Source organism: Callithrix jacchus, chromosome 8 (genome assembly GCF_049354715.1).
Source record: "Callithrix jacchus isolate 240 chromosome 8, calJac240_pri, whole genome shotgun sequence".
Classification (NCBI taxonomy): domain Eukaryota; kingdom Metazoa; phylum Chordata; class Mammalia; order Primates; family Cebidae; genus Callithrix; species Callithrix jacchus.
Genome location: NC_133509.1, coordinates 130698105 through 130722463, shown reverse-complemented (window position 1 = coordinate 130722463; position 24359 = coordinate 130698105). Strand labels below are relative to the sequence as shown.

The 24359-nt window shown below is 51.0% G+C and overlaps 1 protein-coding gene and 1 long non-coding RNA gene across 3 annotated transcripts in view; one reads left to right on the top strand and one right to left on the bottom strand.

Annotated features, from left to right (window-relative positions):
• TUNAR (transmembrane neural differentiation associated intracellular calcium regulator) overlaps nucleotides 1–20542 on the bottom strand; it is a 49740-nt gene extending 29198 nt beyond the window's left edge. The window contains exons 1-3 of one of the 2 annotated variants that reach the window (XM_054240324.2): nucleotides 20256–20542; nucleotides 19675–19994; nucleotides 15299–15418 (exon numbers count right to left, since the gene is read on the bottom strand). Coding sequence is in view for 1 of the 2 variants with exons in the window: in XM_035262236.3 (XP_035118127.2) it covers nucleotides 19675–19686 (12 nt within the window). In the remaining variant the exon portion in view is untranslated. The remainder of the gene's footprint in view (nucleotides 1–15298; nucleotides 15419–19674; nucleotides 19995–20255) is intronic. The other variant, XM_035262236.3, reaches the window with a different exon arrangement.
• LOC144577469 (uncharacterized) overlaps nucleotides 1–24359 on the top strand; it is a 551905-nt gene that overhangs the window by 220776 nt on the left and 306770 nt on the right. The window lies entirely within an intron of this gene.

The following is a 24359-nucleotide window of genomic DNA, read 5'->3' as shown; positions in this document are numbered from 1 at the left end:
CAGCCTAATCTCTACTTCTGGGCTTCTGCCTCAGTTTCCCCATTGAGCTTGAACACTGACACCCTGAAACCCTGTCTGGCTCAGTCCAGTTGCCACCTTCTAGAAGACCAGACTCTGAGCTCCATTCTCCCACAGATGATTGCATAATCGTTGAGATCAGTAGGAAAGGCAGCAAATATGCAGATGCAGAGAGAAGGCCGGGTTTGAATGTCCACTCTGTTACTCACTCGCAGAAACATTTCTTAACCTTGCCGAGCTTGGGCTTTCTCAAGGATTCAATAATTTAACAAACATGCAACCAAGTGCCCACCTGGAGCCAGGTACCATGCTGGGTGTTGAAGATATGAGAGGTGCACAAAGCATGTTGCATGCCTGTAAGGAACTTACCAAGAAAACCACCACCTGGGGCTGGATGCTATAATGGGCAGGCACCGGGAGACAGAGCAGCCCAGAGACACTGGAGCAACAGCCTGCAGTGGGAGGGGCAAGGGTCAGAGAGGCAGGCTAAGATCTGAAGGAGGAACTGAAGCGGGAAAGTGTTCCAGTGGAGAAAACAGCATGTGCCATGGCTCAAAGGAAGGAAAAACAGGGCCTGAAACACCTTCCTGAGGTCTGGGGCACAGGGTGCTGGGGCTCAGCGAGATGCCAGAGAACTACACCAGGAAGATCAGAGGCCCTGGAAGTCCTTGGAAGGGCTTTAAATCATTGGTAAATTCCCACTTCATAGCAACCTGAAGTTGAGTGAACCATGATCCTGGAGGATCCAGTATCGTTTTGTGTCGAGAACTACCTTGTAAAACAGTTGTTAACATGACCAGCCCACTGCCTGGGTTGTTACTTGCCTCATTTGACAACTCTCCACTGCCTTACCTCCCATGCACGCACGCGTGCGCGCACACACACACACAGGCTTGCATCACACATACTCCAAGGACATGCATATGTGTGCTTTGCTGGAACTCAGCTCTTTGACTCCTGAGCTAGAACAGGGCCCCACATTTCCCTCACCCAATCAAACCAGCATGCAGATCTTTCTATGTTGCTCAGTCCTAGCTTCCACCCCTTCCCACTGGCCCACACTGTCCTCCCACTGGCCCACGCTGTCCTCCCACTGGCCCATGCTCTCCTCCCACTGGCCCGTGCTGTCCTCCCACTGGCCCATGCATCCTCCCACTGGCCCATGCGTCCTCCCACTGGCCCATGCTCTCCTCCCACTGGCCCATGCTCTCCTCCTGGGTTAGTCACATCTGCTCTCCCTGCCTGGACTGCCCTTCTGCACATGGCTCACTGCTACTCTTCCTTCAAGACGCAGCTCAGATCTCCCCTCTCTGTAACACCTTCTATGACCCTCGTCTGGCTTCAAGGCTGGTTCTGCACTTCCTGCACTTACCCAGCAGACAGCATCTGCCACCATTCTCTGGAGATGCTGGCTGTCCGGCCTGACTCCCTGCCTTGGCCATCTCTGCGCCCTCAGCTCCAACCTATCGCCAGGAGAGAGGCCAGCTCCAACCTATCGCCAGCAAGAATGTATGGCTGGGATGGACACTCCATCCCGCAGTGCCCTGCACCAATATACACGTGCTGTGGACTCCAAGAGGGAACCTCTTGCGGCTGAGGACAGGAGGTCTCTGAGTCCTCAGTCTCTCCTTCACTGCAATCGTACCTACACCTTCCCTGTGAGTCATCCCAATCCCATCTGAGCCTAGCTTAAAAGAGTCCTTTCTTTTAAGATCTATTGAAGCTGTGCAATGTGCAGAGAAGGAGGCTGACCTGTGGGAAAGCTTGCTCTTCCAGGCATGGCCTTAGGGGCCTTTTGTTTTATGTAACATCCCAACAATCTATAGACCTACAGCTCAGCACCTGCAGAAGGTCATGGGCCTGGTTCCAAATCTCCTTTCTCAGTCGATTGGGAACAGTTTACACCAAGAAAAAAATGTTTTGACGAGCAGGACTGTTGCCAGGGGCCCCGCAAACCCTGCTCTTCTTCAAGGTCTCAAATCCCAATCCTCACGTGTGAATCTCTCCCTCTCCGCCCTCCTCCTGCTAGTGTGGCTGTCCTCGGTTAAGATGCTGGGGAAGGAGGACCCAGAGCCCGCTGGGCTCTAACAGAGCATGACGTTGTCTAATTTGTCTAATTCATTTAGGGGTCCCCAAGCCCTCGCACAGAGGCAGCACATAGCTTGTGTTCAATGAGAGCTCGTTAACATCAAACGCACTGCCTGATCCCCAAAGAGAGGAATTTCTGACAAAACGGCATTTTTCACTGAAAGGAGACCTAGGCCAAGGAGATGTGTTCTTTCCCCTCAAACACTCTCAACATCCCAAGGGACCTTAACGCTCACCTTACACCAGTGCTCAAAACCTCACGCTAACCCAGCTTGGATAATCCAATCAGCCATGGCTGCTCCTCTTCCCTCTTCTAGAAATCTGTCAGCTTCTCTGAGCAGTCATTCCACAAGGGGAGCTACCCAACCAAATAAGGCAAAATCGTCCTGCAACTTTGAATCAGCATTAGCCAGGGTGGCTCTGTGTGCCAGGCACTCATGGGACCCCCAGGTACATTTCTGCAAGGCTATTTGCAAATGACTGAACAGACCCAGAAAGACTGGGCATGTGCCCACATGGTGCAGCCACAATTCAGAGCTGGTGGTGAATCTTTACAATGAATGCAGCATCCGTGAGCAGCTTTTAAAATGCCTGGTGCCAGGCTCCAGCTGAGACCAACTGAATCATTAATACAAAGGGAGGATACCCAGGCATGAGCATTTTCAAATGTTCCTGGGAAGATTATTCTCATAGACAGCTGGGCTGAGAACGCCAGCACTTGAGCAAAAGCTGCCTCTGGCAATGGGTCTTGTCAACGCTTATTAACTGAGCATCTGCTATGCCCCTGGCATTCTGTGGCTGCTTGGGGGGATCCACAGACTTTCAGAAGCAGCTCCTGCTCTCAGGGAGCATCCAGGTAGCTTTAGGAATCAGGGCCACACACAGGACCCGAGGACAGACCAACCCCTTAGGGCCATAAGGCGTGAGGGTAGCCCCTTCCCTGTTAGCCCCTGACCACTTTTGGTTTTACTTCGCAGCAAACTTTTCCTTTAAGGGTCAAGCAGTCAATATTCTTAGGTCTGCTGATGGCACTCCCCAGCCAGGTTACTGCAGGTTTCTCTCTCCTAAAACCCTGGATTCCCATCCTGAAATATTGACTTTCCCAGGCTGCCTCCCATGCTGCCAAAAGGAAGCTTCCTCTTTTCTAAGATCCCAGGTTGCACCCCACATCTCGCACTCTCTCCCCATACCCACTCCCTTGGGCTTCCACTAGTGCTTGGCAGGGACCCTCACGAAACTCTGGAGAGTCCGTGTTCCCTCTCTCTGGTCTCCTCTAGCGAGAACCTCCTCCCATCCCATTGGCCATAGTCACTGCAGACTCAGTAAATCTGAAGCTTGACGCATCTTCAGAAATTCACTTGAAACTGCAACAAGTTTTCAGAGGGGCCACCTCCTTGCCCAAATCTACCACCTTTTCCTATAAGTGGCTCCCACTGGGCTACATGGCCACCTATCCCAGCACCAAGAGACCCATCAAGGTGCTGTCTTCAACCCTATTCTTCAATCATGTCCTGTCACTTTGTCCTCAGGCATGTCCCAGATAATAAGGAGAGCTGTGGGCATTTCAAGTCATGCATGGTTTTAATATGCATCATCTCATGGAACCCCACAGCAGCCCTGCAGGGTACTCAGAGAGTGAAGAGATTGCCCAGGGGAATCTCACGGGGTCACAACAATGTGGGACTAAAATTGCAGAAACATGGCAGCTCCCATGCACCTAAAACTGCTGGAGAGGAAATGGGAGATGGGGAGGCATCCCTGCCCTAGAGATGCTTGTCATTTGGTGTGGAAAAAGAACCAGGCCAGCTTGAATATCTAAGCTCCATGCCACATCCCCAAACATAGCTTCCTCGGCCACCCTGAGGTTGAAATGATGCCCTGACCCAGTAAAGCACCAGGTGCTGCCAGGAGCCCTGAGGAAGGCAACACATCCAGCCGGAGGTGGCCCTGATCCCCTAACACACAGTGTGTTTGCACTGCCACCCACTCACTGAGGCACACACTCGCAGCATCTCAAAACAGATGCCAAAGTGGTGCAGCCAGTCCCCAGGCTGGCAGCAGCTGACTTCATGCCCCTCCTGGCAGAGGGACTCATGTGCATAGCCCTTCCTAGAAGCATCTCATGGGCCTGAGCAGGGGACTGAGCAGGGGACAGAGGAGAACCCAGGTGTGGGGGAGCACTGACCAGGCACAGAACCTTCTGGGTAAGAGCATGGTCCACTAGAGGCCCCCCAGCAGTGTCTCATTGTAATAGTGTCCCCCAAAAAATCATGCTCAAGTCCTAACTGCTAGTACCTGTGACTTTAATTGGAAATGGCATCTTTGCAGATGTCATCAAGTTAAAATTTGGTCATGAGAGTCAGGGTGACTAAACCCAATGACTAATAGGTTTTTCTCTTCATAAGAGAAAAAGAGAGGATTTGGACACAGACAAACAGACACACAGGGAGAAGGTCATGCAAAGACAGAGCCAGAGGCTGGAGTGGTGCAGCTACAAGCCAAGGATGCCAAGGATTGTGGGCAACCACTGGCAACCAGGAAGAGGCGAGGCTCCTCCCCTGGAGCCTTCCGATGGAACGGAGTCCTGCTGACACTTGGCCTGCACACTTCCCATCTCCAGAACTGCAAGGCCATACGTTTCTGTTGTCTTAAGCCACCCAGCTTGTGGTATTGCTATGGCAACCCCAGAAGATTAAGCACCCAGCTAGGATGCGTAACAGATACCAGAGCCAAGATCAGAAAGAGCCTCTCATCTGCCTGTGTAGCGAGCACATAGTGACAGTGATATGAACTTGGCAGCAGAGACTATGGTCCAATTCCTGCCCCATCCCTCAGGAGTTGTGCAGCCCTGGGCAGGCTCCTGAGCAAGTCTGAGCCTTTTTCTTCGTCTGCCACTTGGGGCCAGTAAGCCTTGCCCCCCTATCCCAGACTTGCTGAATTTGATCTGTGCCTGTGAACGGGCTTTATAAACAGAACTCACATGAATCTCGGGGCTCTTGTGGAGAGAGGGCAGAAGCTATTCCAAAAGACAGTGGTTTTCTCCAAGAAAAGAATCAACCGTCAAAGTTGACATCATGAACACGGCTGCTGCCAGCCTGTGTCTTCAGACTCAGAGGTGGGCAATGACATGTTCCTTTCAAGCTCCAGGGGAAACCCCCAAGAAGGTGAGACCTTGGCTCTGGCTTCTAAATGGGGATGCACCTTCAGAAATCAGTCCATTTGAGTGTGTCTGCATACGCCAAACATTTGCTCTATTTAAAAGTGTTTGCCAACACAGATTTCTAATTTGTGAATGTTAGTTCAACCTCCACATGGCTGAAGGGCTATGTTTCTAAATCACAGACTAGATCATGTCGCTTCCCTGCCCCGCAACTTTGGCTGGCTCCAGGCACAGGTCGACTCTTTTTGTTGCTGTCTGTGTTGTATTATTTTTGTTAAAAATGATCTCAGAGGACTTCGGGTGCTGTGGGTCCTGGTGCAAGCCCACAGACTGATTCAGCACTGTGACCAAAGTCTCAGAGGTTAGTGGTGAAAACCAAGAACAATACACTCTGATTTATTTAATTACATGTGATTAGTTTGATTCATGAATAAATTTAAAATACTTTCAAAATTCTAATAGTAAGGTCTTCCAGTTGTCTAAAATTATGTATCATATGCTGATGAGAGAGGGCAGATTAAAATTGGGCAATCTTACACCAATTCCTCAACTAAATAAATGTCCTCTGCTGCGGCAACCAGCACCCTAAACCATGAATTCGTTTTGAGGCAAAGGTATAGTGAACGAGCTATTTCTTTCTCTCCTCCTGCACACCCTACCTGGGGAACCTGTCCCAGCGACAGCCTCGAGGGGCAGCTTTTCCTACCATGTTGACCCCACCTCCCAGCCACAGCTGTTTAGAGCAGACGGCTCCCCACCAAGCCAGGCCACTCCACTTCTCTCCTGGGAATTTAGGCCCCAGGGGGATGGAGCGAGCTTTGGGGCCACACAAATGTAGGGCTGGGCCTGCCATATTGGGGTGACCATTGTTTGGCCATATGCTTAGAGGACAAGAAGAAAAACCCAAAGTTGGGAAGGGAGGTTGGAGACAAAAGGTGCCAGATGGTGAGACCTGGGGCTCCAGACAGAGAGGAAGGAAGACATCCCGGTCGTTGATGGCTTCATTTCTCCTTCACGAAGCCAGACTATGCTTCTTGCTTCGATTTCCATGAAATGCCCATTTCTTATAAAAAAATCTCCCATTGCTGGGAAGCTAGAAAAGAAGTGCCTGAGCCCAGGAATTCAAGGCTGTGGTGTGCAATGATTGTGCCTGTGAATAGCCACTGCACTCCAGCCTGGGCAACACAGTGAGACCCCATCCCTTGGGGGAAAAAAAATCTTCCATTGTTTAGAATCATTTGTCAGGTTTTTTGTTTTTTTTGTCTTTGTGTCCCTCTAAATTCCATGAGGACAGAGACCAGATAGGCCTCATGAAATGCTCACCATTGGGCCTGGCACAGGGCAGCTGCTCAGTAAAAAGCTGTTTCTTAAATGGCTAAGTGGAGGATTCATGGATGGATGGGCTGGCTGGGATGTCGGATGTAGGAGCCGTGAGAGCAGCCATCTCTGCACCACCACCGCCCTGCAGGTGCATGAGAAGAGAGGTCCTTCCAGGGCTCTGCTTTGAGAAACAAGCCAGAAGCCAGACAGGGGTGATGGTTCCATGGGCTTACAGGGAAGATGAGTCTCTGCTTAAGTTCTTCCTCACAAGGGAAGGACCAGGAGACAGGAAGGCTAGAGTCACCAGGAACAGTCAGCTCCCAGTCACGGGGCTTGCCCGGGATGCAGAGAACCTGAGAGTTCATAGCCTAGGAGAGGACAGCAGCCTGCTAAGTGGTGGCCAGGGCAGTAGAGTGAATAGTGGAGGCAGAGGAGGAGGAGGAAGAGGAGGCAGTGGGGGGTAGAGAGGGAGGCAGAGGTGGCGATGGGGGATGGGGGCGGAGGGTGAGGGAGAGAAGGCGGTGGGGGGTGGAGAGGGAGGGAGATAAGGCAATGGGGGGTGGAGGGGGAGGGAGAGGAGGTGATAAGGGGTGGAAAGGGAGGGAGAGGAAGCGGTGGGGGGTGGAGAGGGAGGGAGAGGAGGTGACGGGGTGGGGGGGTGGAGGGGGAAGGACAAGCCAACTTCTCCTTCAGATGCATCAGGCACAGTAACCAGGGCCCAGAAAAATGTTCCAATTTCAAATCAGAAGGAAAACAATAAATTTCTGGGTAGGAGAAAATGTTTAAAAACAAACATTAATATGTTCATCTTTATATCAGCTCAGTCCTAAGAAATAATTTTTAATATTTCGTTTTATGGAGGAAAAGGCCCAGGATCCAAGAAAGTGAGAACATGGCTCCAGGTGAAGAGGAGGGAGGCCAGGGACAGCAGGGGAGGGGCAGGGAGTTGGTCTGCCCCAAGGGCGGTACCAAGGCCTCTCTGAACATGAGGAGCAGCACCTGGACTCACATACAGCTTTGCTTCCTTCTTCAGAAAGGACATCTGAAGAGGCAACAGTGCACATGCTCACAGAGGTCCTGTGTCAGGAGCCTGCAGTCGTTAACATTTTACACTTCGGAGGGGTGACGGGCCATGCTTGGGATCTGACACCCCACTCTGCTGCCTTCCAGCGGTCTACCTTGTGCAAGTCACCTAAGCACTCCGAGGTGACATAAAACGTACTGGCATCTCTTGGCACTCCTCCCATCAAAGGATGGAATCTATTGCCCCCCATCCTCTCGAATATGGGCTGGCTTTAGGGACTTGCTTCCAACGATAGGCCAGAAGTGATGCTATGTGACTTCTGAGGCTCAATCACCAAAGTGTACACAGACAGACACCCCCACCCCCTACAACTGCTTGCTCTCTCTTGGGGCAATGGAGCCCTAGGCTACAGGCAGGCAGTACAGCTACCCGGTCATAGGGAGCATCCACAGAGCGATGGAGAGTCTCGGCCACAGGCTGTGTGCTGCTTCTCACGCAGGTGTCAGATACATGAGTGAGGAAGCCTCCCAGAGATTCCAGCCCCAGCCACGGTCTGACTGCAACCTCACCGGAGGCCCATGGCAAGACCACCTAGCCGAGCAAAATGAGTGATGACTCCTGTTCAAAACCACTATCTGAGGTGTTTTTGCATGCACCAATAAACACTCCAAGCCTCAGTATCTTCGTCTGTAAAATGGGAATAATAAAAGTGACTTCTTTATCAAGCTGTTATATCAGTGGAAGAGTGTGTGAAGGACTTATTGCACAGGGCCCTCACCCCAGTAAGCATCCAGCATATATTAATAAAAGCTGGGATGACCATTAATTGTTGTTATTATGCCCATTTTTCAGAAGAGAAAACAGGACTCACACGGGCTGAAGCAAATGGTCCAGGAATTACCCAGGGAGTTTGAGCATAAGCTCAGATTTCAATCCAGGTCGGTCCAGTGCCTCACAATCTGATTCTGAGAACAGCTTCAAATCAAAGGTACACGTCCCCCAAAGTGACTGTGGCAGCCATCAAAATCCTGCTGAAGAACTGCCATTTCAGTGGTGGGATTGTAGGCACAGAGCGTTGTCAGCCAAGTGCAGCAGAATCTGGGAGGTACTAGGTTCTTTCCCAGGAAAACAAAAGGAACTGAGGTCAGATGCTCAAAATGTCTTCATAATAATTACCCTGAATAGCCACATGTAACTCATAGACACTGTTTTGATATCCATCATCTGGTCAGGTCCCCAACCCATGAGGATAGTTTTTATAGCTTTGCTCTCCTCTTTCATTAAAATGAGAGTCAATAAGGTGGCGAAACCTATGAAATGTGCCAGCAGGTAGATTAGTTCTCCTCGAAACTGCAATCATTTATGGACCTCCCAGGATTATTTATCTAATACATATATTCACTAAACCTGGGAAAGTTTGCAAACAATTCCTTTATGTTCCACGGGGCTGTGATGGATGCATTTTATGAGCAGGAACTGTACTTATAGACCTGCCTAATAAAGCCCTGAAGGTTTTACTGTTTTGAAGTCAGCCAGTGGAGCTGTCATCAGCTTCACATGCATCTAGGAGAACCTGCTTCATAAGGTCAGAAACAGTCAGGAGAGCCAGGCTGCCCCTAAAGCTCAGCCAGCCTGACCAGGGCACCAGTCCCTTCGCACACTGCATCCCCATCCGGCCACTCACAGGCCAGGAGTAACTTCCAGGTGCCAAGCAAGGTTCACCCCAGGTACTGAGGACCCAGGGAACAGACAGTTGAGAGAAGGAGACAGAGCCAGCGATGATGTCTCACGAGGTGGTTTGGGCTAAGTGATGTATATACCTAAGTGTGCACCAGGAGCTCTGAGAACCAGGATGCAAGGCTTTCCTGGGACCCGAAGGTGCATTTCAGGAGCCCCGGAGCTCCAAACAGGGAACTCAGCCCCATCAATTTCCATGCCCAGATCCTGACAACCATTCTAGTTTGCTCTGATAACTTGCTACTCACTTCCTTTCTCTGCTTGCATTAAACATCCATACAAGCTTCAGAAACCAAGAAGCAAACAAAGGGCCAGATATTAGGGGTCATGCCCAGCCCCCTGGCTCTGGGCCTGGCTTCTAAGAGGGAAGACAGACGAACAAGGAGAAAGCCACATCCTCCATGCCTGGTGGGCAGCAAGGCAGTGTGAGGACAAACTGTCCATTTCCAGGTGGCCTGCTGCCAGCATTGGGCACTGGGCACTGGCCGGCCTCAAAGATCATGACTGACTCCAGAACGATTTGATGTCCTGCTTGGCCACAATTCCACTTCGCTTCTCTTGGCCTCGATTTTTTGACCTGTAAATGGGACCCATGGAGGGTGCAACTGCATTCCTTTCCCAGGCCCTGGGGTGGGGAACCCTCCAGAGGGTGGCAGTCTTCACCAGGAAGCTGACTGCCCAGGATGCTGTGCCCTTGGCACCACCTGGCATTCAGCCAGTCATGAAGTGGGCTCTCTGCCAGGCCCAGACTCCACAGAAAACAGCTAAGATTTGCCCACTGGCTTGTGGAACACGCTTTCTCTCTCTCTCTCTCTCTCTCTCTCTCTCTCTCTCTCTCTCTCTCTCTCTCTCTCCCCCCTCTCTCCCCCCCTCTTTCTCTCCCTCCTTTCCTCCCTTCCCCCACTCTTTCTCTCTCTCTCTCCCCTCCTTAGCAATAAGAAGGTAAAGGTCAAGGGTAGTATAACCACCCGTGAGCCCGAGACACTTCTTCCCTTCCTCATGTTCCTCTGTCCAGCCAGGTCTGCAAAAGTCACTGGCCCTGCTGAGCATGTTGATTACAAAGCGAATGGTCACTGAGTGGCACCAGCCTTTGATTCCAGACCATGACCCCCTTTCCCACCCACTGAGCCCACTGCTGGGGGAAGCTGGCTGGTAAAGTGTGCCCTGGATTCTTTCAGCTGTGGATGTGGGTCTGGGAGCATTGTTTTTAGGCCAGGAGCAGCCTGAATGCATTTGCAGAGGCACAGGGAGACCCACGGCTCGGTGAATCAGGCTGGGACACTGCCCGCTCCATTTCCTGTTGGCTAGAGTCCACAATGGCTGGGCAGCAAGTGCTGAAGCCAGCAACTACCTGGCTTTCCTTCTGAGCCCCAGCGGGGTTGGCAAAGTTGGGGCCTGGGCGGCAGGGCCCAGAGGGTCAGTCAACAGATAGACAAGCAGAGACACCGCAATCAGAAAAACGGTGCCTGAGGACACCTGGGACTACCACGCTCATTTCTGCACAGTATTTCCTCTTGAATGTTTTACACATCTTCACTATCCTATAATATAGAGGGTATGGGGGGGTCATCAACAGGGCTACCAGCTATTTTTTGTAAACACAAACCCTCATTCAAACCCCTCCCACAGCTTCCTGTCACCTGTAAGATGTGGAACACTCCCGAATCTAGCATTCAAGACCCACTCCCATCTAAGCAGGAGTGACCCAGCCTCGTCTCTGCCCCGTAGTCCCAGCCTGACTACAGACCTACAACCAACCAGTCCCCTCTAACCAACAAACAGGCCACTGAGCTTCTGCTCACACTTGCCCTCCTATGTGAAATGCCTTTCCCGCTCATCTCTGCTCAAGAAATTCCTTCTCATCTCTCAGGGCTCAAGTCAAATGCCTCCATCCTCCCCCGGCCAAACCCATCTTTCCCATCTCTGCCTTCTCAGAGCACATCAATCTCTCAAATTAGCTACAGGTAGTTACATAACACGTTTTCCCCAACTGTTTCTGAATCTGTAAAAGGCAGGGATTCATCTCTACCTTCATCCTCCACCCCGCCTTGCTAATGGCCTCTCAGTGAAGGCTTGGTCAATGTGTCCAGAGCAAGCATCCCAAAGAAGACCGATGCTGAGAGTGAAAACGCTTCCCTCCACACGATCCAAGGTCAAGCATCTGCGATGCCAGACCCCAAAGGGTCTGGAGTTGTCCGGCCTTTTTCACTCCGATGCACTGCTGGGCAGAGTGGCCCCACATGCCAAGCACACGTCCCATCTGAGAGACTCCACACATCTTCCAGCTATGCACTCAGCTCGCCTTGGAGGTCAATCTCACAACAGGGTCCGTCTTCCCTCCTACTTGCCAAGGGATTGATACTTCTGAGTACAGTTTGCTTAACCTAGGCCCCAAGAGGGCTACTACTGATAAACAGGCCAAAGCAATTTCTCAGTAGGAGGGGACCGAAAGGCCAGAGCAATACTTTCCAGACCACACCATTTCATCTGTAAGCAAGAGCAGCAGTCAGAGATAAAACCACACAGACACATACTGTGGGGACCGCAGTGACTCGACATAGCAAGTGTCTTGTGAATATTTGTCCAAAGAGGAGGAGGACGGATGGCAGGGCCCTGGGATCAAAAGTGGCTGAATTCATAGTCCAGCCCAAGAGGGATGCAGTCTAGACCCAGAAACTTCCTTTGAAATAGAGTTCTCGAGCCACTTTGACAATGCAGTCCCATGGTGAGTCGCCCTGTAACACGGTGTCCGGAATTAAAGAGCTGCTTCTAAATTTACTTTTACTATGGTGGTGGGCAGGCACAGAAACACATTTGCCTGAGTGCGCTTAGGAGTATCAGGCTGCAGGGATTTTCGGCGTAGTGGCAGGATAGAGAACAGAGCTTCACAGGGCTGCTCCTCACCTACCAGGGTTGGCACCCTGCCTTGCCAGTCCCCAGGTCCTGTGGCTCCTCGGAGTGAACACCTGGCAGCTGGGTGGGTTCTAAGGCTGTGGCACAAAGAGGGAAGCAAGGGGGCAGGTGGTGGCAGAAAAGGTGAGATGGAGGGCCAGATTTTGCAGGGCCCTGAGGGTCACCTTAAGGACCCCGGCTACTGCCCTTAGAGGTACAGGGGCCCTGAAGCTCTCCCAACCTAGGAGAAATGAGATCCTTTAAAAGGCCTACTCTAGCTACCATATGGGAAACTAACTGTAATGCACAGAGGAGGAAGAGCAGGAAGCCTGGTGAAAAGAGAGCTAAGTGGCTTGGCCAGCACAGCAGTGGATGACGGTGGGGACAGTGGCCAAAGGTGGGGACAGTGGCCAGCATGAGGGTGAGTGCCACACTCTGAGTACTTTAGAGCAGGGAGAGGCATTACTGATCTGCCACCCATAAGAACCAGTGCTTCTCAAACTTCACTGTGCCCGAGGTGACAGTGACCTGGGAGTAGGTTAAAAATATAGATTCTGGGCCCCCATCCCTGGGGGTTCTAATCAGCAAGTCTGCAGCAAGGTCCACTGTATGCATTGTAATAAGCTCACCTGGTGTTTCCAAGGAAGTGGTCACACTTGGAAAAATCCTGCAGTGGCCCCATCTTTGCACCTGAGACCAGTGAAGGGCCAGAGTGGGGGTGTGGCTTGGCCCTAGGCACTCAGGTGAGAGGAGAGAGAAGGCCCCCTGCCTCCCAGCCTGGGTTCTCCCCACCAGCCCCAGCATGCATCCAAGTCTGAACAGACTCCTTACAAAGAGTAGAGGGTAACACTCCAGGCCCACAGAAACAGTAGCAGCCTCTGACACACTACAGCTGTCTGTGTCCACCAATGCAGCCTCAATGCCTAGCAGTGCCTAGACCAGAGCTAGTGCTCACTAACTCTTTGTGAAACTGTTGCCCCTGACATCTGCCTGAGGAAATAATGATGGTGGGTGTGTGGGGGGTGAATCCCAGTAATCCGACAGGACCAGAGAGAGGCATGCCGTGTGGAGGAGATGGCTCCATGCCTGCACAGATGGACAGAGTCACTCTCAATTGCCACAGGGACGTCCTCAAGCAGACCCGAGGACAACCGCCCTGGTGTAGAAGCTGCATCTACAGAGACTTTTCAGACGAAAGCAATGTTATCTTGTCAGTAAAATTGAGATAGGAACAGTCTCAATATTCCCTTTGAGAAGAGGGAGTATTTTTCCACTCCCTTTCAGAGGAAGAACACGGGATGTGGCTTTCACTTCTACCTCTAGACTGTAACACTGCGAAACTGGGCTTCCTGTTTTAGAAGCACGCGATAAAGCCCTCTGAGCAAGCTAAAGGAAACTGGATCCATTCACAAATCATTTTAAACTTGCACGTGATGCTCTCCAGGTGCGTTCACATCATTTAAAAATATAAGACTTACCAATACTGATCATTAAAAATGACTGTCATTATCATCCACTTTCTGAATTAAACGAATCAAGGCCGGGTGCGGTGGCTCACGCCTGTAATCCCAGCACTTTGGGAGGCCAAGGGGGGTGGATCACGAGGTCAAGAGATTGAGGCCATCCTGGTCAACATGGTGAAACCCCGTCACTACTAAAAATACAAAAAATTAGCTGGGCATGGTGGCGCATGCCTGTAATCCCAGCTACTCAGGAGGCTGAAGTCTCTGTAGATGCAGATTCTACACCAGGGCGGTTGTCCTCGGGTCTGCTTGAGGGAGGAGAATTGCCTGAACCCAGGAGGCGGAGGTTGCGGTGAGCCGAGATCATGCCATTGCACTCCAGCCTGGGTAACAAGAGCCAAACTCCGTCTCAAAAAAAAAAAAAAAAAAGAATCAAGAAGTGGATCAGGACCCTCAGACCATATTAGCAGATAGAGGCGGAGAAACGTGGCATGTCAGGAAAAATATCCTGGGCATTCTGTGTTTGCTCTTTTGCTCGGTGATGTTAAATGAGGCACATATAGCAGCTCATCACAGATTATTAAGAAACAGAAGCACCTGGGAATACATTGACCCTCACAAAGACCTTGGGAGTCAGGTTTCAAAAATGCCAGTCCGCCAGGGCATTCAGCCTAGCCTCTCCTAGCCTCCAGGAAGGACTTAGGAAGGTGGAGGTTTTCAACCACATGAAGTGCCATCCGCACCTGTCATAAGCCACATACAAAGACAACAAGAAACACCATTAAATTTCTTCAGTGAACTGATTCTGTGCTTCCTGTTGCTAGAAATGATGTGAAATTGTTTTCCACTACCATGCCCCGGATAACCATTCATAATAATCACATCCAGAGGCCGGGAACTTCTCTCTTCTTGTCCCCTCTGGTGATTCTGCAAAGCTACTCTTGCATTTTCTATTTTTTAATAACTACACATATTAGAAATCTAGCCCCAAGCTGAAGCCATGGGGCACCTGTTCTCTCAAAGTTTGGGGGAAGAAGATGCAGACTCCACGGGCCGCACTGAGGACACGCACTGTTTTTCCTCATTTACCAAATCAAAAACGTGTGCTGACTGCTGAGATGTGGTATTTTACAGACTATAGACTAATTACAGTAGAGCTTTCTAACTCATTCTGTCTGCTTTTTCTCATTCATCACCTATCAAGAAACTTGAAGCTTTCTGGCACATAAGCAGCTCAGTGATCAGAGGAGATGGAAGGAGGGGTCTGTTGGTGAAGACATCATTCGCATGACATGGGCAAGGCCAGCATCAGAGATGGAAGCATCATCAACTGCTAGCGAAGAAACCCAGCCTGAGAATCATTAGCAGGACATAAAGCTGAGCGATGGGGCCAGAGTATTTTAGGGATTTTCCTTTGCTCTTTGTAAATTGTGTGTTACAGACAGGACTCTGGAATCTCCGGTCCTGGGAATGGCAGATGCTTGGCCAGCTTGGCACACTTACAGCGAAGAACAGCAGCAGCTACACTCATGAGTGACATTCTGAAAGCCATCCCCAACATCAGATATGATGGCATCTCTACTAGGTGAGACCTACCTTTCCTCCTGAGTCCCAGAAATTCCTAAGAGCTGTAGGTGAACCGTGAGGGTCTTACATATGTTCCTCTGAGTATCTTCTCTAGTCTGTTGTTTGGGGGAGGATTAACTCATGGACATCCTGGAGGAGGAGAAATGGTTCTTTTGAAAGCATCTGTTACTTTTATTGTGTCCCCTTTTTAGGAGGCGCAGCCTAGCGACAACTTCTCAGACTGACATCCCATACGTCAGTTTGTGTTCACCTCCCACAGAACCCCAGGGGGATGAACGTGGGACCCAGAGGAATTCTTTTAGCTTTTCCCAAAGAACTACCAGCACTAACCCTTTTAGGGTTTATACTGGCTTATTTAGGGATCATTTTGGAAATAGACACATTTGGCATCGTGCAGTTAAAAAAAATCTAACCTCCTCACAAAAGTCCTGGAGGATTTAGAAGTTTATTGACAGCAAAGTCACCTCCATATGTTACTGACGTCAAATCATCTGCATGCTGTTTTTAGTGCCACGGCTATCTAGAAACTGGGGAGGAAAGACAGAATTTGACTGCCGGACAGACACACTGTAGTAGCGGTGGAAATGAGGGCTAGCAAGGGTTGATTTAAACCCCAGCAGAGTCCATTGAAAACCTTGCTTAGTTTTGCCATTCGATAATTATTAGAGACTGAGAAAGACACTTCAGCTCTCTGAGCCCGGGCTCCTCATCTAGAACGCAGGGTTAATAATACCCACTTTGCAGAGTTGCAAGGACAAAATGTTTAAGGCTGGTGGTTCCTTTCTCACACCCTCTCTATCTGAAAATGACTGCAGCTTCACCAGCGAGCCTGACCTCAGACAACACACTTCCTTAGATGTTACAAGGGTGCCTGCATGCGAAACCTGGCAAAAATACCACTGCCAAATTGACAAACTTCTTTCTCATCACTTTCCAGCTTCAGCTCAGTTCAAGGCTGTAACTTAAGCACTCTCCAGTTTCAAAACAACTGCAAACAGTAATTACATACTTCCTCTTCCTACCTTCCAGGAATAGCCTGAGATTGAGGTAAAATCTCCAAGTCCCTGAACCCTAAAGCTACACAGATAAAACGTCATATTCTTCTTACCCCATTGATCCAAGTTACATAATGGTTCTTGCATGGATCCTAGAGAGGGTCATGGCTCATTCTAGTGCTCTCAGATCTGTGGTGAGCCTCTACCGTGCAAGGGGACTCTGCTAGGGAAGCTGGTATCATCACCTTTAAGATCACAGCTCCATCTTCCTTTACACATTCAGGGTACAGAGTCTCCACGTGGGGTAAGAAATAGCATATCTTCTATAATCACCAATTCCTTATTGTTTATAGGAATGTCTAATTGAAATGTTATGTAACCTGAAAGTACAGAGCATTCTGGAGCTATTAATAACCAGTTATATCCCAATTTTGAGGATTCTTCAAAGTTAGAATTGGAAGGTGACGTCTGGTATCAATAATATACACACATATGCATGCAAACATACACACCCATTGCATATATGTAAACCCAGACCCAGCCAATGGAAATGATTTGTCCAAGGCCACAAAGCCAATTAACAACTGGATCGGGAATAAACTCCGGGTTTCCTGGCCTTTGGAAGCTGTTCTTTTCCTCCGCACCCCGATCAGTCCAGGTGTGCCTCCTTCACGGATGCAGAAACGCCACAGCACTCAGGGTGAGTCCCCATGGTGCCAAGTGTGGCAGCGGCAATCACGAGTGCATGGTCTCACCCCCTGACTTAGAATAGAAGGCGAACAAGGGAAATGTCTCCGGGTTGTTTTTTATTTATGATACATAGCCCTCTCTTTCTCCCAAAGAAACCCAAGGCACTTAAAACATATTTTAACATGAGGCCATTATATGTATGGTGGGGAAGAGTTCAGCTTTAGAGATCTTACAGGAAAAAAAAAAAATGTGGGCTTAAGACAAAAAGGAAGAATTTATTCTTGATTGCTTATTTTCACACTGGGAGGAAATGAGACAACTAATGAATTAAAAGATAAATATCAGTAACAAGAGTAATGTTTTGTGATGTAATTCAGCTTTGGCTGTGAGTAGTATGATCTATGACACAAAAATCGTTATTCATAATTACCTTAGCATTTTCAAAAGCAACTTAATGAAGATTCTTTCTCTGCATTCATTTTTATTCCAAACCTTACCAGTTAATCATGCGAAGCTAAAACACACAATGCTGGGAGATTAATATCCCCACACATGAGGCATTGTTTTTCCTTTGTAGACCCTATGAGCCTGTCAGAAATGAAAATCTCTGGTTTTGTGAATTTCAAACAGTCCCAAAACCCACTGAGAGCTGAGTTTCTGGGAAAAAGGTGGGACATGGCCTATTTCATTTGGAATTCGGCAGCACTTTAAGAGGGTCATTAATCCACATCTTGAAAAGACCAATGACAACCCCATTAACAGCCCATAGGTCAAAGTGATGGATTTAGCTCTAATCCACAGCCAAAAACTAACTCAGGGTCTGAACAGCCTTGAAGCCCACCTTCCCTGTCCCAGGCCCTCTGCAGTCAAGCAAAGGCAGGCTCCCCGCATCACTAGTATACTCAGCAAACAATGGAGTTGGGAGAGTCTGAAAAAAATCACTTTATTTACTCTCAGTAATTGTTTGGGCTGGGACCATTTTACGTATGCAAATATGATTGATTCTTTCTGGGTAAGGGGCAGGAAAAGCTCCCCAGCTTGCTGCTTTCTAGCCTGCTGGGCATCTTGTTAATTAATTGTATGTCATCAGTTCTTAAGAGCTAATGTCATCTGTCCTCCTGAAATGCCTAACCTATCCCATAACCCCAATTTGACACCTTGGAACATTTTATAGCCACCATGTGTTAGCCCAATAAATAATCTATTAAGCACAGCTCAAGCTTCACCTCTTTCGGGTTGAACCTGAATCTCGCAGCTCCCTGGATACCAAGTCCTATTCTTGGAAATCAACAACCCATTCCATGTAGAACGTTAGTCCAAACGACTGGACTAAGACACCCCAGCTCAGGCCTGTAACTTACTAGTTCTTTCACTCACAGAATCACTTAGTTGAAGGGGGTCTGAGGGGCCGGTCAGTCCAACCTTGCTCTTCACTAACAGACACACAGAGGCCCCTTACTGCTAAGGGACTTTCTCTGCACAAATGTACGTGTAGACAACTGAGCTCAACACTGTGACTCCACCGATGAAACAAGCCCCTCAGACCAGGACCAAATGATTCCATGTGCCTTCCCCCTTCAGGATTAAACTACATGCATTTAAACAAACAGTTAACGGTGGCAAGCCAGGGAACTGGGCATGCATCAGGCATCGTATCTGCATTAAAACTCCTTTTCTTTTGGGCTGAGAAGTGTGAAGTTCTGCTGACACTGAGAGCTGGCAAATATGAACCAACACTGGGCCAGCACCTGCACAGATCTGGGATCAGCCCCCGCTCAGGTTAAGTAACCATCTCCAAGATATGCAAAACCAGGGTCAGGTAACCTTGACGAGCCCTCCCCCAGGGAAAGGTTTAGGATGCACTTCTGAGGCCTAGCATGTGCTGGGCACAAAGGAGGAACCACTGTCCTTTCCATCCTTCAAGAGGCCTGGGAAAACAGAATCCCAAGAAAAAGAACACCTAAGAAAACATATTAGCCTCTCACCTAAACTAAAAAGTAGCTTTACACTTGCAGTACACATTAGGGGTTAGCAGCAACGTGAAGGCAGGATGGACAAAAAGTGCCTGCTATCAGCAATTCATTTCATCAGAACAGAAACTCATTGGAACAAGTATTTTCACACACATGAAATGACTCTTGAGACGGACGCAGTTAGTAGAAGAAATGAGACAGGTGTGTTTGTTACAAAGGGATCAGTCTGACAGGGAAGGAGAGGACCCTGGTTTCCAGTCCTGGTCTACCACTTCCTCACCTTGTGACCTTCATTAAGTCATTCAACCTCTCTGAGCCTCAGTTTCCTCATCTGGGCAACGGAGAAACGAGGATCTATTTCCCAGAGTGGCTTTGAGGTGCATTGCCCGGCACAGCCTCGACACCACTAAAATAAGTTGTTGCCCCCAAATGCTAAGTCTGAACCCAGCTGTATACACATGCCATTATCTAGACCAGACAGGTCTCCCGCCTGCACTTCAAGCCCACATCTTTCTCCAGAAGGCAGAGGAAAGCACCAGGTCTCCAGGGCACTCAGGCAGTTCAGCCTCCAGGCGGGGTTTCTGGGCAGGGGAAAATGAGGGATTCAATCGGAAGCCCCGAAGGTTTCCAGGCTCCGAGTGGGAAAGGAGGGTAGGACAGGGACTCGGAGGCGGCCTCTGGGCCCAGCGAAGGGGGCTTTGTTCGCGAGGCGGAGGGCCTGGCTTACCGAGAAGCGCATCCGGAGGCGGTTGGGGGGCGCGCGGGGCACGCAGCAGAGCCACAGCCCGGCCCGGGCTCGGAACGTCGGAGCCGCAGGAAGGCGAGGAGGAGGAAAAAAAGGAGGCTGCCGCCGGCTCCTGCCTCATTCTCCCGGGCAGCGTTGACCCGCGGGCAGCCGCCGGATGGGGCTGGCCGCCGGGCGCGGGACCCCGTGCGCGCTGCTCATGTCCCTGTCTGCCTCTGACGAGGTGTGCGCGCAGCCGGCTCGTCCCTGGGCGGCACCCGGGGGCTCCTCATGCCCCGCGCCGGGGCTCGGCGGGAGGACTTCTGGGAGACAGCGCGGAGGGAAAGAGAAAGAGAGAGACAGTGTGAGAGCGCGCAGAGCTGCGGCCCGCGGGGGCCGGGGACAGGCGGGCGCCAGCAGGACCGCGCTACCCCACCCACCGCGCCTCCGCGCCCAGCGGGGCGCCGAGGCGGAGGCCCAGAAACTTTAGCACATGGCCGGTCCGGCGGCCTCGGTGGCCGAAGCTGCCCTGCTCTTCGAGCGCTCCCCACTGCTTCCTGCCCCAGCCCCAGAGCGCAGCTTACCAGCGGCGACCGCGACCGCAGCGGCGGGCGCCCACCCGGCCGGACGCAGAGCAGTGTGCACCTGCGGGGAAGGAGGAAGGGGCTGGCGGCGTCGGGGTCTCTTCGGGTGCGGAGGGCGGGGAGAGGGGACCTCGGCGGCAGCGTTCGGCGCGGATTAAGGCATCCTGGGCGGGGGCTGTGAGCGAGCCGGGTGTCCGCAGGCCGGGATAGGGGAGGGTCCGTGCGCCCCCCCGCCCCGCGGCGCCGCTGCTGACGACGCGCGCGGGCTTCCCCGGCCCCGGGTCTGCGGAGCCAGTACCGTTACCTAGCGACTCGCTTCGGGGAGCCCACGCTGACGCGCGCGACGAGCCGGGCTGCGGCAGCCGAGGGGCGGGGAGCGAGGGGCGGGGAGGGGGAGCTCCAGTGCGGCGAGAGCCAGCGGCTGCGGGCCGAGCTCCTCCCTCCGCTTCCCTCTCTGCTTTGGGGAGGGGGCCTGGGGAAGACGTCGCCTCGGCCCTGGAGGATGGGAGGCCTTCGCGGGGCGATGGGACCGAGGGAGACACTGAGGTGCTCCTGTCCCCGCAGTGGGGATGCAGCAGCAGGTGGCGGCGACGTGGCCCGTGGAGGATTGGCACCCACAGGCGCGCGGGAAGCCCGGCCCGGGCAGGAGCGTGGCGAATGTGGCTGTGAGCGCGTGGGTGTGCGGGACACGCTCCTACCCACGTGGCGTACATGGGGATCTGGGGACGCGGGTGGAAGAGGCGCCTCCTCCTTCCTCTGGTCTCCCTTCCTCCTTCCTGGGCATTTTGCTCCTGCGCTGTCTCTTCATCATGGAAGCCCAGGTTGCTCCGTTCCCCACTCCCAGTTCCTTCTATCTTCCAGGTAACAGGAGGCTTAGCCCGGCAGCTGAAGGTAGTTACACCGTGGTCAAACCACCACACCCCCAACCTCTGCCGCCCTTTGGCGCCTCCCATCCCACCCCCATGTCCAGTTGCCCGCCTTGTGGGCCCTGTAACCTGCCTCGGGGCGCCTTCCGCTCTCAGGACTTGGGACCTCTGACACAGACTTGGGTTCAAATCAGGCCCCTCCAATTGCTTGCGGTACACAGGACGTTTTTACCATCTTCAGTAAGATGGAGTACTAGTCCCCAAAGATAATAGTTAAGTACTAGTTCCTAAAGCCTTCCACGAATGTGAACATGGTTTTCTAGAAGCTAAGCAGACTGTGGTTCTCTGGGACCTCACGAAAATACCCCCCAACGTCCAGAGAAGTGAGGCAAGTGCCGGGAAACGTGGTCAGAGCAAGCAGCTACCATGGCCTCTACCAACGAGGGGGGCAAATTGCCCGGATCCGCTGGGTGCCTCAGAAGCAGAGCTGGGGGAAGAACCCAGACATCCTGGTTAGCAGGTTCCAGGGCCCCCCGCTAGGCCCCTTCCCCAGTAGGGTGGGGCAAGGAACCTTCTGCCCTTACTTCTCGGAAGATCCTCTAGCCTACAGAAAGGCTGCCTGCCACAGAATAGGACCCGCCTGCCACCACCTCACCCACAAGACCAACCCACACTCTCCCTAGCTGGCCTTTGTGTCTTCCTCTCTGGTCTGGATGTGGGAAGAAAGATGCAGAGGACAGACCTTGCAGAGATTTAGGGGAATCAGGCCTGCCCAGGAACGCCCACACCCCAGCCCTGCATCTTCACAGGAAAGAGCCCCTCCAGGAGGGGCTTTGGGAAACCCCAGAGCCTGAGTGGTTTTTGTTGGTTTAGTGACAAGACATGTCTTTCGATTATTATTACTGAGATGCCAGTAACTCCTGTTGAGAAACCCTGCAAGTCCATCGAAACAGAAACCTGTGGGTCCAAAGTCCATCGAAACAACAAACCAGGGTCCAAAGGCCACACTTTTCTGAGAAAAATACTTTGCATCCCAGCCTGTGTATGACAGTTGCATTCCAACATTTTCCAGCGAAATTGGGAGTAACATCTGAATCTCCCAACCAGTAATTACGGGCGGTTACAGACTGGGAGCTGATCCCCAGAAACTCCAGAAGGACTATTTTTTGGTGCCAAATTGGCAGCCGGCTCTTTCTCCAGCCCCAATTTCCCAATCTGCAGGTAGAGTTTGACACCTAATTTGGTCAGGGAGTCCAGTGCTTACAATAAATGAAACCTCAGAGCTTGGATTCCAGGCATCCAACTATTCCAGGAAACAAAGCAGCCTGCAAGGAAGTGTCTCATTCAGGGTTTGCAGAGATTTGAAAAATGTTGTTTGGGCATAGCAAAAGCCGGCACATACATCTTTTATTGGTGCATATATGGCTGGAGAAAAGGGCAGCAGGGAAGCCTCTTACATTACATAGTCATTCTTCATTTTTTCTCAAATAATAGGAAGTGGGGGGTGCACAGGAAAGCCAGGATTGAGGAAGCCCCTGATCCCTATGGCTACACGGGGTTGTTCCTCAGCAGTACAGTGGAAGAATATCTCCCTGAATTGCAAGGAGAATCTACCGAAGTCGGGCACAGTGTTAGGCACCAGAGATGCAAAAATGACTTAGATAAGTCCTCTGTCTTCTGGGTCCTCATAGGGGCCTTTATTGAGGGCTTAACCCATGCCAGGAACTCCAGGTGCCAAGAGTTTTATTTAGGAAAGCTCATTTTAACCTCACCAAACCCTGTAAAGGAGGTCCATTATCTTCGCTTAGGAAGGGAAGCTCAAAAATGTTCTGTAAGGTTCCTAAAGTCATGCAGCTGGCAAATGATGGACTTGGGGAATTGTAACCCAGTCTTCCTGACCCCCAAGCCCAAGTTCCTAATTTCCTATGCGCTCTGCCAGGCTGAAGGAAAAGAACAATAATAACATAGCTAGTGGTTACTTGAGGCAGGATTGCCGATGAGATGTGTATGAGTCTCCAGCATAGTTCCTGGAACATAGTGAGCACTTGATAAAAAGATAGTTATTATCATCATTAGACCCCCACAGTTGTGAATTGATATGCTCTATCTTATAGAGGTTACCAAGTACTATTCTTGGAGGGGTAGAGGAAAGTGACTATACCTGTCTTCAGGGACTGCAGCTGGCTGCCCAGAGGAGGTGGCATCTGAGTTGGGTCCCCAAGGATGCATAAATATTGGGCAGGTGATAAGGCAGAAGCAAGACAAGCTAATCAGGAGGAATATGCAGGGTAACAAGCAGCTCTTGTGTGCAGGAGCTGAGCGAGACCCAAGGCAGGAAGACAAGAAGTTGAAGAGATGGAGCAAGTCCTAGGGATGCTGAAGGACACAGGTGGAAGAAACATCTTGAAACTGTGCAGGAACTGCCCTTCGTTTAAACCCTTAGGGAGGCAAGTAGAGAGGGAGCTAGGGGAGTCCATGACTCATGTTAGTGCTGGTTTCCTCCCTGAAGGAGCAGGCAAGGCCATCAGCTGAGTCTGGCCCATGGGGTGGTGAGTGTGAAACCGTGGAGCAGCTAGCTGGAAAAGAGGATCCGGCCTCCAGGCAGCCACCCAAGCCGAGACTTAGTAGCTTGACTGAGGCACCTCCCGTCATTCAAAAGGACAATGGGGTCCTGATCCCTACCAACCGCCGCACTCTGCAGGGACGTGGCAAGGCACACAGTACACTTCACCAGTCCCTCTGTGTGAGAGGGCTTGGCAATCTGTAGTAAGTGTATTGTTTGCATGAGAGACATAAATAGTACATCTGTTCCAAGCTTTTTGAAGGTATCAGCCTATTGGATCAATGCATCCATTTGTGCAGTCATTCATTTAATAAGTGTTTAATTGAGCACTTACTAAGTCATGGGATTGTACCAAAGAGAGGCCCTTCCTTGGATCTAGGAGCCTGAGGAAGGCTTCCTGGTGAGGGAGACTTCTAAGATGAATCTGAAAGATAAGTGGGAGTCAGTCAAATGAAAGAGAAATGGTTTGGGGGTTGGGGGGCAGAAATATTTCAAGAACAGGAACAGCACTTGCAAAGACTTTCAAATACTGAAAAATAGAGCCCACTGAGAAAGGTCAAACTTAGTCGTTCCTTTTAGAGAAGAAACACTATGTGTCGTGCAGTCAGATAAGTGTATGATACAGGGTTGGGGGTAGTAGGACCCAAGAGGGAGAAAGGACTTCCTTAGAAATAG